At 48.4% G+C, this 13,953-nt stretch overlaps 1 protein-coding gene across 1 annotated transcript in view; it reads left to right on the forward strand.

Annotated features, from left to right (window-relative positions):
• KDM4A (lysine demethylase 4A) overlaps positions 1-13,953 on the forward strand; it is a 46,417-nt gene that overhangs the window by 11,651 nt on the left and 20,813 nt on the right. Inside the window, 3 exon segments of the mRNA XM_043574702.1 lie at positions 560-810; positions 1,514-1,713; positions 3,042-3,418. Of these exon segments, the coding sequence (XP_043430637.1) occupies positions 560-810; positions 1,514-1,713; positions 3,042-3,418 (828 nt within the window).

Below are 13,953 nucleotides of genomic sequence, written 5' to 3' on the forward strand. Positions count from 1 at the left end.
CCAAAGAGCTAGTATGTTGCGTTCATACAGAAATTAGAAGAATTTGTTCAGGTTTGGGATGCGTAAGGTGAGGTTTCCATGCTTAAAGTCCATTTGAGCATGAAGACCACACCCACGCACATGGCTGTTTCTTGCTTTGGCCACTCTGGGATTTCTCCGTTGAGAAATTCTTAGGGTTAGGGAAGCAAGCAGGGCTGGACGTTTGGCAGGGAGCAGACTCGCTTATGTGGTCCTGGCTTGGATATGTCTCAGAGGGACGGTGGATGTGGAGCATCCTGGGTCGAAGTGCAGAGCCTCACCTCCAGCATTTCTTTATGCATCCTAGTTCGTGCCCAGGTGGGCTCACCCCAGCGCTGCACATTGCTCTCTGCTTTTTCCCCTGCTTCCCTCCATGCTCGAAGGCTCTGCAAGGACAGTATGGCCTCAGCCTGTGAACGCAAACAGTTTGGCTTTCAATTGTCTTGTGTCTTTTGCACTTGGAGGGAGGAGATGGGATGTGGGAGTCGCGTGGAAGCCGTTACAGAGTGTTGACTGGAGCTCTCCTGGTTCCCTGGGATAGTGCTCCTGTAGAAAGGACATGGTGAAGATCTCCATGGATGTGTTTGTGAGGAAGTTCCAGCCAGAAAGGTACAAACTTTGGAAAGCGGGGAAGGACACCACAGTTATCGACCATACTCTGCCCACGCCAGAAGCAGCGGAGTTTCTTAAGGAGAATGAACTGCCTCCAAGAGCCAGAAACGAGGAGGAGTGTCCAGAGGAGGATGGCATGGAAGGGATTGAGGATGGAGAGGAGGGTGACTTAAAGAGAAGGTAACCCAACAGTCCTCTGGGCCCAGCTCCCCCCAGTTTAAGGGAGGGGTGTCTGGCAACTTCCATAACCTGCCAGGAGGCTATTTCTAAGTGGGGTGTTTGAGCCACAGCGGAGGGAACTTTCTTCTTGGTAAAGGCTCCAGAATCCCCAGAGCAAGGGCATTCAGGCTATTTCTTACAGCTGTCACCCAAGAGTGATCACCTCTGTATGCGGGCCTGTAATTGGCTGGAGCAGAGGTCACATGAGAGAGCATGGCTCCCTCTGAGCCAGAAAAGCCACATTTTCTCCTTACCATATGAGACATTTTTTAAAAAGGAGAGTATGGTGGTGGGAATGAAACTCGCAAGGGCAGGGGGTGGTGTGAGTGAAGTTGGCCAGCGCCTTTGGTGTCTGAGCCAGAGGATCTGGGCCACATGGAGGAGGAAGGAACATTTGTGGGGTACCTGCTGTGTGCCAGGTGCTCTGCATACCTTCAGCTTCACATCACATCTTTGAGGAGGATGGTGATACTCCTATTTTCCATTGGGTGGAACAGGCTCAGAGAGGTGAAGTCCCTTGTCTCTTCTACAGATAAGAGGGGGGACTGAAGTGTGACGCATGGTAGACAGACCCTGGCCATTCACTCATTTGGGGCTATGTGTGAATATGTATGTAGGTAAATGAACTTGCGGCCCCTTAAAAAGTTGGCTCTCCTTCTTGCAGCCTAGCCAAGCATCGTATAGGGACAAAGAGGCACCGAGTTTGTCTTGAAATACCCCAGGAGGTGAGTCAGAGCGAGCTCTTCCCCAAGGAGGAGCTGAGTACGGGACAGTACGATATGACGGAGTGCCAGGCTGCCCTCGCTCCCGTGAGGCCCACCCACAGCTCTGTGCGGCAAGTCGAAGACGGCCTTCCCTTCCCAGGTTAGTTGGTTATATTTTCCCCAGAGATGTAACTGCGTTCTGTTCTGAGTTGGATGCCATGTTGAGTGCAGGGTCACAGATACGGAAAAGTGGGGAGGTGGGTCTGTGAGGACAGAGTGTCAGTGGAGTGTGAGAATTGGTGTGAGAAGGCCTTTGGATAGGGACATGAGGGATGAGGGGTGGAAGGTAGGGGAGTCCCTCTCCCTCTACCTGGAGACGCTGAAGGTTGGTGAAGTGACAGTGAACTGGCTCTTACGAGAGAGGCGGGAGCTTTCCAGGTCGGCAGGGAGTGGGGGCACATAGAAAGGGCGCCCAAAGGGGAGTAGCAGGGGTGATGGTGTGCAGGTGTGGAAGCACGTGAGCTTTCTTGGCTGTAATTTGGGAAGTTGGCATCGGTGTCCTGTAATTTGAAGATAAGGGTGGGAAGGGTCGTGCTAGCAGATGAGGCACGAGAAGTAGGAGTGAGATGGTGTGTGGACTGGCTGCCGTCTTAGAGTTTGCGCACTTCGGGGCTTGAGGGGCCGTTTGTATTTTGGGAAGGAAGCGACGTCAAATGAGGCGTGGTGGAGCAGTCACTGGGAGTTGTTGCGGACAGACTTGTTGGGGGGTCTCGCTGCAGTCTCAGGTGAGGCTTGGAGCGTCTGTACTGAGGGTGCCCTGGTGTGTCTGCAGACATCTGGATGGCACCTTGGATGGGGCCCTGGGGCTGGACTCCCTTTGTTGAAATTTTCTTAAAAAGAAGTTTTTTTTAAATGTTTTTATTTATTTTTGAGACAGAGACAAAACATGAGCAGGGGAGGGGCAGAGAGAGAGGGAGACACAGAATCGGAAGCAGGCTCCAGGCTCTGAGCTGTCAGCACAGAGCCCGACGCAGGGCTCGAACTCACGGACTATGAGATCATGACCTGAGCTGAAATCGGACGCTTAACTGACTGAGCCACCCAGGAGCCCCTCTCTGTTCAAATTTTCTAGCTTGAGGTCACCAGGTCTCTGCTGAGCTCAGGCCTTTGTTTCCTGCAGGAGACTTCTGAGGAAACAGCAGCTGTCACTTACTGAGTGTCTGCTGCATGCCGGCCTAGGCCCCCATCGTAGACACAACCGTGGAGATAGGTGGTAGACGGCTTGCATTCCATAGGACAGAACTGGAGGCCCGGCACGGCTGAGCGGTCAGCCCCAGATCACACAGTGACCCTGGAGGTGACAGAGCCAGAATATGACGCCAGGCCTCACTTGCCACCCACGTTCCTTGTGCCGTGCCACTTTGCTTTTCAGTAGCTTCAGACATGCAGGAGGAAGTTGGCTCTGGCCAATGTGTATGTGTGTTTCAGATTATTCTGACTCCACGGAAGTCAAATTTGAAGAGCTTAAAAACGTCAAACTGGAAGAAGAGGATGAGGAGGAAGAGGAGGAACAAGAAGCGGCTGCCTTGGATCTTTCTGTGAATCCTGCCTCTTTAGGGGGACGCCTTGTCTTCTCAGGTTCCAAAAAGAAATCATCTTCTAGCCTGGGCTCCAGTTCTTCACGGGATTCTATTTCTTCCGACTCAGAAACCAGTGAGCCTCTGGCCTGCCGAGCCCAAGGGCAGTCGGGAGTTCTCACTGTGCACAGCTATGCCAAAGGGGATGGCAGGGTCACCGTGGGAGAGCCCTGCACCAGGAAGAAGGGTAGTGCCACCGGAAGTGTCAGTGAGCGGGAGCTGGCAGAGGTATGGGCCCTGGGCAGCGCTCGTGGGGGAGGAGCCACCCTGGCAGGGGTCCCGTGGAGGGCAGGGAGTCCGGGGGCCAGGAAGTGCTTCTGCAGGTGTCCAGGATGGCAGGGGAGACCCCCAGAATGGACCTTCAATCTGCAGTGTCCGGCAGAAAGCCAAGTGGCGTTGGGTCCCTTCCAGTTTGCTCTTTGCCGGGAATTCCTTTTCGCTTGCCCCTGGGTGACAGTTGCAGAGAATTGCAGCCTTAGTGACAGCTGCAGATGTATAGCTATCAGGCGCGCCCTCTGAGCCTCCTTGCCCTAGAGGATGAGGGTTAGGGCGGTAGTGCTTGCAGCCCAGATGTTCATCTGTTAGGGACAAGGTGGTCTTCCTTACTCTAAAATTCAAGGTTTTTTTCCTTACAAAATCTTTTTTTTTTTTTTCCCAGTGTTTATTTTTGAGAGCAAGAGAGTACAAGCGGAGATGGGGGTGGGTAGAAGGAGAGGGAAAGAGAGAATCCCAGGCTGGCTCTGCACTGTCAGCCCAGAGCTGCGACGCAGGGCTCGATCCCATGACTGTGAGATCATGACTTGAGCGGAAATCAAGAGTTGGACACCCAATGGATTAAGCCACCCCGGTGTTCCCTTTTTCTTACAAATCTCCCCTGCCATGTAGTTGCCTGGAGGGATTCTCCCTCCACTCCCCCCATACGTTCTTCATCTTCAAGTGCAGCATTGTTGACAGAACATCCTCTCAGAGACCAGAATGAATTCCCAAAGCTGTAAATGTGAACGTTTGTTCAGGCTTCCTTCTAGAACATGTTGTCATCAAAAGCTGTTCTCTGTTTTGTGTAAAAAGGCTCTTGGTGGATCTGAGTCGGATATAGCAGAGCTGTGTTGAATGCAGCCAGACTCATGCCTACCCAAGTGACCTGCTCTTACTCCCCAGCCTCACGGCTTATGTGGGTCAAGTTGCAGCCGTGAGGCAGGGGGTGGAGGTGTGGGGGTGGGATGGGGTTAGTGGCAGATGGAGGTCAGTGCAGAAAGGTTTCATTTATTCCCCATTTCCTTACTTTGGTCTTCTAAAAGTTTTTATTATGAAACTTTTATTTTTCATTTAAAAAAATTTTTTAAGGTTTATTTCTGAGAGAGACACAGAAGCGGGGAGCTTCTCTGTGTCACAGAGAGACACTGAGAGCGGGGGAGGGGCAGAGAGAGAGGGAGACACAGAATCCTAAGCAGGCTCCAGGCTCTGAGCTGTCAGCACAGAGCCCGACACGGGGCTCGAACTCAGAGCCAGCAAGATCATGACCTGAGCTGAAGTCGGCTGCTTAACTGACTGAGCCACCCAGGCACCTGTTTTATGAAACATTTTAAAAGTATACAGATAGAATAACCATCACCAATTGTTTACATATACTCATTGTCTCTGAATGTTCACTTTTGGCATATTGGCTTTCTCTTCTCTTGGCTGAAGTGATGACCCTGAGTACATATGACAGTCCTTCTAGTTTTCCCAGGAGTCCCTTTTTGTGGTTGGTTTGTCCCTTGTCTTGAATACCCACGTAACTTTCCTTTCTGCCTTCCCTCAATATCAGGGCTCAGTTTCTGTAGCTCTCCTTTCCCCTGTGCGTGTCCCTCCCTCCATCTGGATGGGAGCAGGCAGGCAGATAAGCTGAGGATCACGTCTCCTTCTCGCTGCTTCCAGTAGCTGTTGTCTGCTCTCCTGTGGCAGCTTCCACAAGAGGCGGCTTTTCAGCTTGGACACCAGAATCCCTCACAGTCCCCGTTGCCACATCTGAGCCATTCTTCTTCACAAAGCTCCCCTGTCCTCATTCATCCTGCTGTCACACTACAGGTCACGCTGTCCTCTTGCAGCATCCTCCTGACTTTCTTGCCTGCTATTGCACTCACAACCACAAAAACAGCTGACAGTAGCAAGGAGTTACTACACGCAAGATACTTCATACGCCGTTCAGACTCTGTTACTGCTCAGTTAATCTTACCAGAGTTAAGGGTCAGTGTTGTGTGTGTGTGTGTGTGTGTGTATGTAACCCACTTTTTCCTTCCCAAATTAGGAACTAGTTAAGGAATGAATCATACAGGTGTCAGGCATATGGAGCTTAGAATGTCACTTCATTGCCAGTAAAAATGATTGAAGAAAGTGGCTTTAAACCTATGGCCAAATGGCTTTGCTGCTCATTTACCCTCAGTGACACAGGTTACCTACCTGGTCACAGGTAGTCCTGGAGGACGCAGGCCTCTCCTAGTGGCTGAACATTTCCCACCTGCCTTTCATGTGTTGTGGACACAGACCCCAGCGCACTCACTCTGCAAAAGGCAGATTCCAGCCAAGTGAAGCTCATTACCATCCAAGTGTTGGGGAGAAAAGCCAGGAAGCCCTCTACATGGAAATATGCTGGGGAGAAGGAGGCTCCTCTCTGACATGCTTCTTATTTCTGCTCAAAAATCATTGAGTGCCTTCCTGGCTCCTGTTTACTTCTGTATGGCCTTCTCAGCTGTAGTCTGGTGGTAATGCCCTTCTCCGCTCCATCCCCACCCAACCCTCTGTCCGCCCCCTCCTTGATGTGCTGCCATCTTGGAACTACTTCAGATTCTCTGAAGATACCTTGGCTGCTCTGCCCCTTTGCTTTACTCCGTCATCACTTAGGTGTGCCTACTCTGGGCTTGGACTCTGCCCTCAAAGAGCTCATAGTCTAGGTGCGAGCAAATAAAGGTGCTCCTTAGGGATAAATCTTGTAGTCCAGGTGGAAGAGTTAACAGCTCAGCCTGGGGTTGGGGTGATGCGTTTGGCGAGACTGCAGTGAAGCAGGCATTGTAGCTGGGCCGAAAGTTTGCAGGAGTACGCCTGGTGACTGGAGTGAAGTTGGGAAGGGAATCTGGGAGAAGAGTGTGTTCCGAGTGGTGATGGTAGCTTGTCCAGAGTCAGAGCATTTGGGGGACTGCACTTGGTCTCAGGTTCTGAGAGGAACTTGGGAGATGTTGCTGGAGGGTGTCAGGAGCCAGGTCGTAGTGGTCTTGCCTATGTTCCACGAAGCAGTTTGACCTTGGAAAGTTCACCACCATGTGGTTTTTGAAGTTTATTTTGAGAGACATAGCACACGAGTCGGGGAGGGGCAGAGAGAGAGAGAGAGAGAGAGAGAGAGAGAGAGAGAGAGTCAGTGCAGAGCCCGATGTGGGGCTCGAACCCATGAACTGTGAGACCATGACCTGAGCTGAAGTCAAGAGCCAGACACTTAACCGACTGAGTCACCCAGGTGCCCCCAGAATGAATTTTTAAATGTACAAAGATGCATATGGATAAATGAAATAAACCCGCAAGTGCTCCTCACCTAGACCCGATGGTTGTCAATGCTTTGCCACATTTGCCTCATCTGTCCTTTTGTCATTTGAAGTGTGTTAAATCACAGGTGTCGTTTCTTCCCCACTTGGTGTTCCCTCCAAAAACGGTGGGTATTTCTGTGATCACTGTGTCATTATTGTGCAGAGCAAAATCAGAAAACTTAGCAGCATCTAATACCCAGTCCAAAATCAGGCTTCCCCAGTTGTCTAAAGTGATTTTATAGTAGGTTTGTTTGAATCAGGGTTTAGTCTAGTCTCACACCTTGTGTTTATGTCTCTTAAATCCCATCTTCTAAGGCAGTGCTCCCTCCACTCCCTGACTTAAGAAACCATGTCAGTTATTCTTCAAGTTGTCTGGCAAGGGGTTTTTTAAGCTCTACACTGATGTTTTAGAAGATTGCTTTGAAAACGGTATGAAAGTTTTGGGGTGGAGAGAGGAAGTGGGCAAAATTAGAAACAGCAGAGGTTCTCCTGAAGGTGGTATTATGGATGATTTTCACTTCTTACATATATGAATTATTGGAATATTTTTTATGACTGCCGTGTATAATCAAATATTTCTGTTTCGGGAGGAGCGAAAGATTTGCAATAGGGAAATCAATTTGGAACCTGTTCCTTTAGTCTGAAAGAGAGGTGGAGCGGACCTGGACTGTCTAGTGGTAACAGGGAAGGGGAGCAGGAAGTGGACCTGAGGGCCACTGTGAGGGCAGGAGCACAGGACTAGGGGGCTGGCTGTGGGGTGGGTAAGGAGGTGGGCGGGGGTTGACTTGGGGTTCTGGCATGAGCTACTGGATGGATAGGGGTGCATCAGTGGAGAAGCCAAGGGGTATTTGAGTGTGGCTCTGGAGGTGAGTTCAGTTTTGGGCCATGCTGAGTGTGACCGGCGTGTGGGGTGGGTGACGGAGATATGTGAGCACAGACATAAAGCTCAGGGGGGTCTGTGGGAGGCAGTCTCCAGCAGGGTGTCGGGGGGCATGGAAGAGCTCACCTGTGGAGCAGGAGGAACACTTTTCATCGTTAGGGTGGAGGTAGAGGCCGGGGAAGAAGAATAGCCTGACGTTTTGGGGGACTAGGAGGAGGCCATGTGTCCAGGCCCGGGGGAGGAGAACGACTGAAGAAGACCTGGGAGCAGTGGCCAAGTGTGGCTGTGTTGTTGGAGTTCATGAGGGTGAGGTGTGGGGACTGGATCCTGAAGTCTGAGCAGGAGGGGAGGGCGTGGGGCTCCAGCATATGTGGACACAGGAGGGGAGGGCTGCCAGGTGGGTTGATTTTTTTTTTTTTTTTAACTTGTAATTAACTCCTTTCATTTTATTATATTTAGTTTTAAAAGTTTGGGTTGATCTGTTTTTAATATATGTAAAATACACATGACCTAAAATCTGCCATTTTAACCATTGTTTAGCATCTAGTTCAGTGGCCTTCTATACATTTTCATTTAGTGTACGGCGGTCGGCAGGCTACAGATTATGTTGAGGTGGGAGGAGTCAGGAGTCCTCGGCATAGGTCTCCCGGAACAGTTCTCTGCTCATTGGAACCCGGCTCTTTTCAAGTCACTGTTCCCAGAAACCTTTCATCGCTCCCGTCTACTTTTCTTCCTCCTTTGAACACCTGCAGCACTTGGCTTCTTTTTAACAACCGTCCATCTTGGTCTCAGCACAGTTGTCATAGGCTGCAGAAGGTAAACTAGGAGCCACGCCCTGTGCCCCATTCGCCTTGCTTGTTGTGGCCCCAGCATGGTCCTGGGGCTTGGGCCGTGAGCCTTCTGTAAATGTGGAAGGAATGCAGGGAAGTTAGTTGTAGTAGGAGGCTGGCCTCAGGATGGATTGATTGGGTGGAATGGGGGACTGACAGTCAAGGCTTGGGGCAGAAGCTGAACCACTTTGTCTATCCCTGGAGAGGTCTAATGGCATTGTATCTATATTTGGAAACAGCTGGGTTTTGAAGAGCACCCCTGTGTCCCTCCTACCCCTACTTTGAGCATCCCCTGCAGTGTAATTCAGGCCTCTTGCTGTTCAGTTTATGTGACGCTCTGTGTCAAGGGCCTTGGTAAAAGCACCCAGATCGACTGACTGCTGAAGCATCAAAGCTTCAGAATTTTCATTTAACTGCAGACAGAGCTACAGCGATGTCTGCTGTAAAAGTTCTTGTTTAAGCTGCTTTGGAAAAGTGAGTTCCCAAAACCAGGAGGGCACAGTTCTTCTCTGTACAGAAGAAACCCCATCAAGAACATTGACCTTGACCTGGGTACCTGATGTTAGACGAGGGAACATAGAACTCAGGAACCTGAGATGTGGCTCTCCTGCAGGCAGGGCCCTGGGAGACTCTACCTGATGTTCCACTCCATCCTCACACAAGATCCTTGGTGGGGCAGTGTTCACTGCTCCCACACTGGTAGTGGATTGCTCCTGGCCTGGGCTCACACAGCTGGTTGATAAACTGAGGTTTGGACCCAGCTCTTGTTACACACTGAAGGGATTTAGAAGTCGGAGCACTTCTCAGGAAAAGGAAAAGGCAGCGCTGTGAGCAAGGCTGTGGGCACCATGTAGCAGGAGGAGTGCTTTGTCCAGAAGATGAGAAAACATGGAAAGATATTTTACTATTTGATAGACCTGACTAATTTGGTCAGAGGCAACATGATGGTAGTGGAAAGGGCAGAGACTTGAGACTCGCACACCAAGTCCCCCTCTGGCTGGGCCATGAGCTCCTTGAGGCTAGGGATCCTGTGTCACCCGTGTCTGCATTGCCACGGCACTGAACCCAGTCTGCTGGGTACCTATGCTGGTCCTGTAGGAAGCACTCAGAATAAACAGGTGTCTTCCTTTCCCAGAGCTGCATTCTGGTGTTCTTTGTCTTGATCCCTCTATTTCCTACAGTACTTGGACCTATAAATTGATTTGTCTCTGTCTCCTACCCCATATTCGTGTCCTATTGCTGCTTAAACAAGTTCCCATGAATTGGGAGTCTTAGACCATAAGTTTATTATCTTCCGGTTCTTTAGTTCAGAAGTCTGACATGGGCCTCACTATGCTGAAGTCAAGGTGTCAGCAGGACTGTGTACCTTCCTGGAGGCTCCAGACTGAGACTCCTTGCCCTGCCTAGCTTCTTCAGACTGCCCACATTCCTTGGCCTTTTTCTTCCATTTTCAAAAGCAGCCAGATAGGGCCAAGCCTCGCTCACATCACATCACTTGGACACCGACTGTTCTGCTTCCCTCTTTGTTACCATTTTTAAGTAGGTTTCAGGGGCGCCTGGGTGGCTCAGTCAGTTGAGCGGCCGACTTCGGCTCAGGTCATGATCTCACGGTCCGTGAGTTCAAGCCTCGTGTCGGGCTGTGTGCTGACAGCTCAGAGCCTGGAGCCTGTTTCAGATTCGGTGTCTCTCTCTGACCCTCCCCCGTTCATGCTCTGTCTCTCTCTGTCTCAAAAATAAATAAATGTTAAAAAAAATTAAGTAGGGGGCGCCTGGGTGGCTCGGTCGGTTAAGCGTCCAACTTCGGCTCAGGTCATGATCTCATGGTCTGTAAGTTCAAGCCCCGTGTCGGGCTCTGTGCTGACAGCTCAGAGTCTGGAGCCTGTTTCAGATTCTGTGTCTCCCTCTCTCTCTGCCCCTCCCCTGTTCATGCTCTGTCTCTCTGTCTCAAAAATAAATAAACGTTAAAAAAAAAAAATTAAAAAAAATTAAGTAGGTTTCACACCCAACCCAGAGCCCAGTTGTGGGACTTGAACTCACAACCCTAAAATCAAGACCTGAGCTGAGATCAAGAGTAGGATGCTTAACTAAGCCACTCAGGCACACCTCTCATCATTAAGCACTGTTTGATTACATTGATTACCTGCCCAGATAATCTAGGATAATCTTGGTATTTTAAGTTTATCTGATTAGCATCCTTGATAGTCTTGTCATATTAACATAACATTGACAAGGGTTAGAATTACATACCTTCCTTATTCTACCACATATCTTCATATCTCTTCTACACATTTCTTCCCTCTCTGCCTATAAAACCATATTCAGTCTCTTTCCTGAAATACAATTATAGGAAATTCCCTTTTCAGGCTATGATCTCATTTCTTCCCTTAATCTTCTCAAGAAGAGTCTCTGATGCATTCAATCCTTAGTTCCTTACTGTCTGCCTGCTGGAACTTTCTCTGAAAGTCCTGAGACCTCCCAGTTGCTGAGTCCCTTGGCCATTTCCTGCTCAGCTCTTATGTACCCTTTGGCACTGCCTCTTTCTCCTTGAAACCCTCCCCTCCTTGCTTTCTGTTTTCCTCCTACTCTGCGCCTGAATCTCCCTTTTTTCTCTTGTCTCCTATCCTGGAAGGGCTTAGTCTCCAGTTTATCTTCCACTGGTAATGTCATCCACTCCCATGATTACAATTCTGAACCTGATGCTGAGGATCCCCAAATCTACAGCTCTTGCTCAAACTTGCTTTTTTTTTTAATGTTTGAGAGAGAGCGCCTGCAAACACGTGAGTTGGGGAGGGGTAGAGATCCGGGAGAGAGAGAATCCCAGGCAGGCTCCACGCTATCAGTGCAGAGCCTGTCTCCAGGCTCGAGGATCCCTGAGATCATGACCTGAGCTGAAATCAATAGTTGGATGCTTAACTGACTGAGTCACCCAGGTGCCCCATGCTCAGACTTATTTTCTGAACCCTCAGGCTCAATTTCTTCTTACCCCCTAGGTATTTCTATAGAAATGGGGCAGTATACTGTGCACAGCCTGCTTAACTTGGCTTGTTACTACTGCCTCTTCATCCATGTGAGTCCTGTTGAATCTCTCTCACCTTGGCGATCCGGGCTGGAAATCCCATCATTTCTGTTCCTTTATTTTGTCCTTTTCTTACTTCCTGGTCCCCGCCACTACCGTATCCCAGATTTAGGCCTGTTATCTAGCAGGTCTTCAAAGGGGGGAATGCAAGAAGATTGTTAGGGTGCGGAAATAAGATGATGAAAGTTTTATTTTTTTTAATTTCATTTTTTTATTAAAATATTTTTCAATGTTTAATTTACCTTTGAGAGAGAGAGTGCAAATGGGGGGGAGGGGCAGAGAGAGGGAGACATAGAATTTGAAGCAGGCTTCAGGCTCTGCGCTGTCAGTACAGAACGCAGGGCTCGAACTCCTGAACTGCCAGATCATGACCTGAGCCGAAGTCTGTGCTTTAACTGACTGAGCCCCCCACGCGCCCCTCAGTAAATATTTATTGAATGAATGGGCCAGTGGACACTCAAACTTGTTTGAATTCACGTTTGGAAGGGCAGGCTCTGTTCTCCCTGGACACAGCCTGCTCAGAATTTGGTTTTTCTTGGCATTCCAGCTATGGGTTCTGTGATTGCACGTGGAGCCTGTGGGCCCAGTGTGACTTTTCTGAAGTGGCCCTGCCCTGCCACCACTTCTTCCTAGTGCTCCTAATGAATTGATTTTTGTCACAGTTGCAAAGTAGCCCTTTTCCAGGCCTCATTTCCTTGCTTAATGGGTTTTGCTAACTCTGTGTCTCCTAAAGGCAGGATGACCAAGTTTTTTAAGTTTTTACTTTAATCACTCTCTTTTATTTCCTTCTGCTTGTTTGTTTTGTTTCTTAAATTCCACACAGAAGTGAAATCGTATGGTGTTTGTCTTTCTCTTACTGATTTATGTCACATAGCATTATATTCTTTAGCTGCATCCATGTTGTTGCAAATGGTAAGATTTGATTCTTTTTTTTTTTTTTTTAAGGTTTATTTATTTTGAGAGACTGCGAATGGGGGAGCAAAAGAGAGAGGGAGAGAGAGAGAAACCCAAGCAGCCTCCGCACTGTCAGTGCAGAGTCCGATGCGGGGCTCAAGCCCATGAAGCTGCGAGATGATGACCTGGGCCAAAACCAAGAGTCAGACACTTAATTGACTGAGCCACCTAGGCGCCCCAATATTTCATTCTTTTTAATGGCTGAATAACAGTTGTGTATATATACCACTTCTTCTTTATACATTCATCAGTAAATGGACACTTGGACTGCTTCCATAATTTGGCTATTATAAATAATGCTGCTATAAACAGGGGGTGCATGTATCCCTTTGCATTAGTATTTTATATTTTTTTGCGTAAATACCTAGTAATGTGATTACTGGATTGTAGGGTAGTTATATGTTTTATTTTTTTGAGGAACATCTATACTGTTTTCCAGAGTGGCTGCACTAGTTTGCATTCCCACCAACAGTGCAGTAGGGCTCCTTTTTCTCCGTATCCTTGCCAACATCTCTTGTTTCTTGTGTTGTTGATTTTAGCCATTCTGACAGGTGCGTCAGACATTTGACTGAGCCACCCAGGCACCCCTTATTTTTTTTTTATTTTAGAGCATGTGCATGCAAGTTGGGGAGAGGGACAGAGGGAGAGAATCTCAAGGTTCCACGCTCAGCATGGAGCTCAAGATGGAGCCCCGTGTGGGGCTCAATCCCACGATCCTAGAATCATGACTTGAGCCAGAATCAAGTGTTGGGGACATTCAACTGACTGAGCCACCTTGGCACCCTTGCCCCTTTTTAATTGAATTATTTGGTTTTTGGGTGTTGACTTGTAGAAGTTCTTTATATATTTTGGATACTAACCCTTTATCAGATATGTCATTTGCTGATATTTTCCCCCATTCCATAGATTGCCTTTTAGTTTTGTTGATTTTTTTTTCCTTTCCTGTGCAGAAGCCTTTTATTTTGATGTAGTCCCCAAATTTACTTTTGCTTTTGTTCCCCTTGCCTCAGGAGACCTATCTAGGAAAAAGTTGCTATAACCGATGTCAGAGAAATTACTCTCTGTGCTACTTTGTGGGATTTTTATGGTTTTAGGTCTCACATTTAGATTTTTAGTCCACCTTAAATTTGCTTTTGTGTATGGTATAAGAAGGTGGTCCAGTTTTATTCTTCTACATGTTGCTGTCCAGTTTTCCCAACACCATTTGTTGAAAAGATCATCTTTATCCCATTGGATATTCTCTCCTGCTTTGTTGAAGATTAATGGACTATACAGTTGTGGTTTTATTTCTGGATTTTCCATTCCATTGATCTATGTCTATTTTTGTGCTATTACCATACTGTTTTGATTACTGTGGCTTCGTAATGTAACTTGAAATCTAGGATTGTGATGCCTCCAGGTTTCTTTTTTTTTTTTTTTAATGTTTATTTATTCATTGTGAGTGAGAGAGCACGTGAGCATGCAGAGCC

This window comes from Prionailurus bengalensis, chromosome C1 (genome assembly GCF_016509475.1).
Source record: "Prionailurus bengalensis isolate Pbe53 chromosome C1, Fcat_Pben_1.1_paternal_pri, whole genome shotgun sequence".
Taxonomy (NCBI): Eukaryota; Metazoa; Chordata; class Mammalia; order Carnivora; family Felidae; genus Prionailurus; species Prionailurus bengalensis.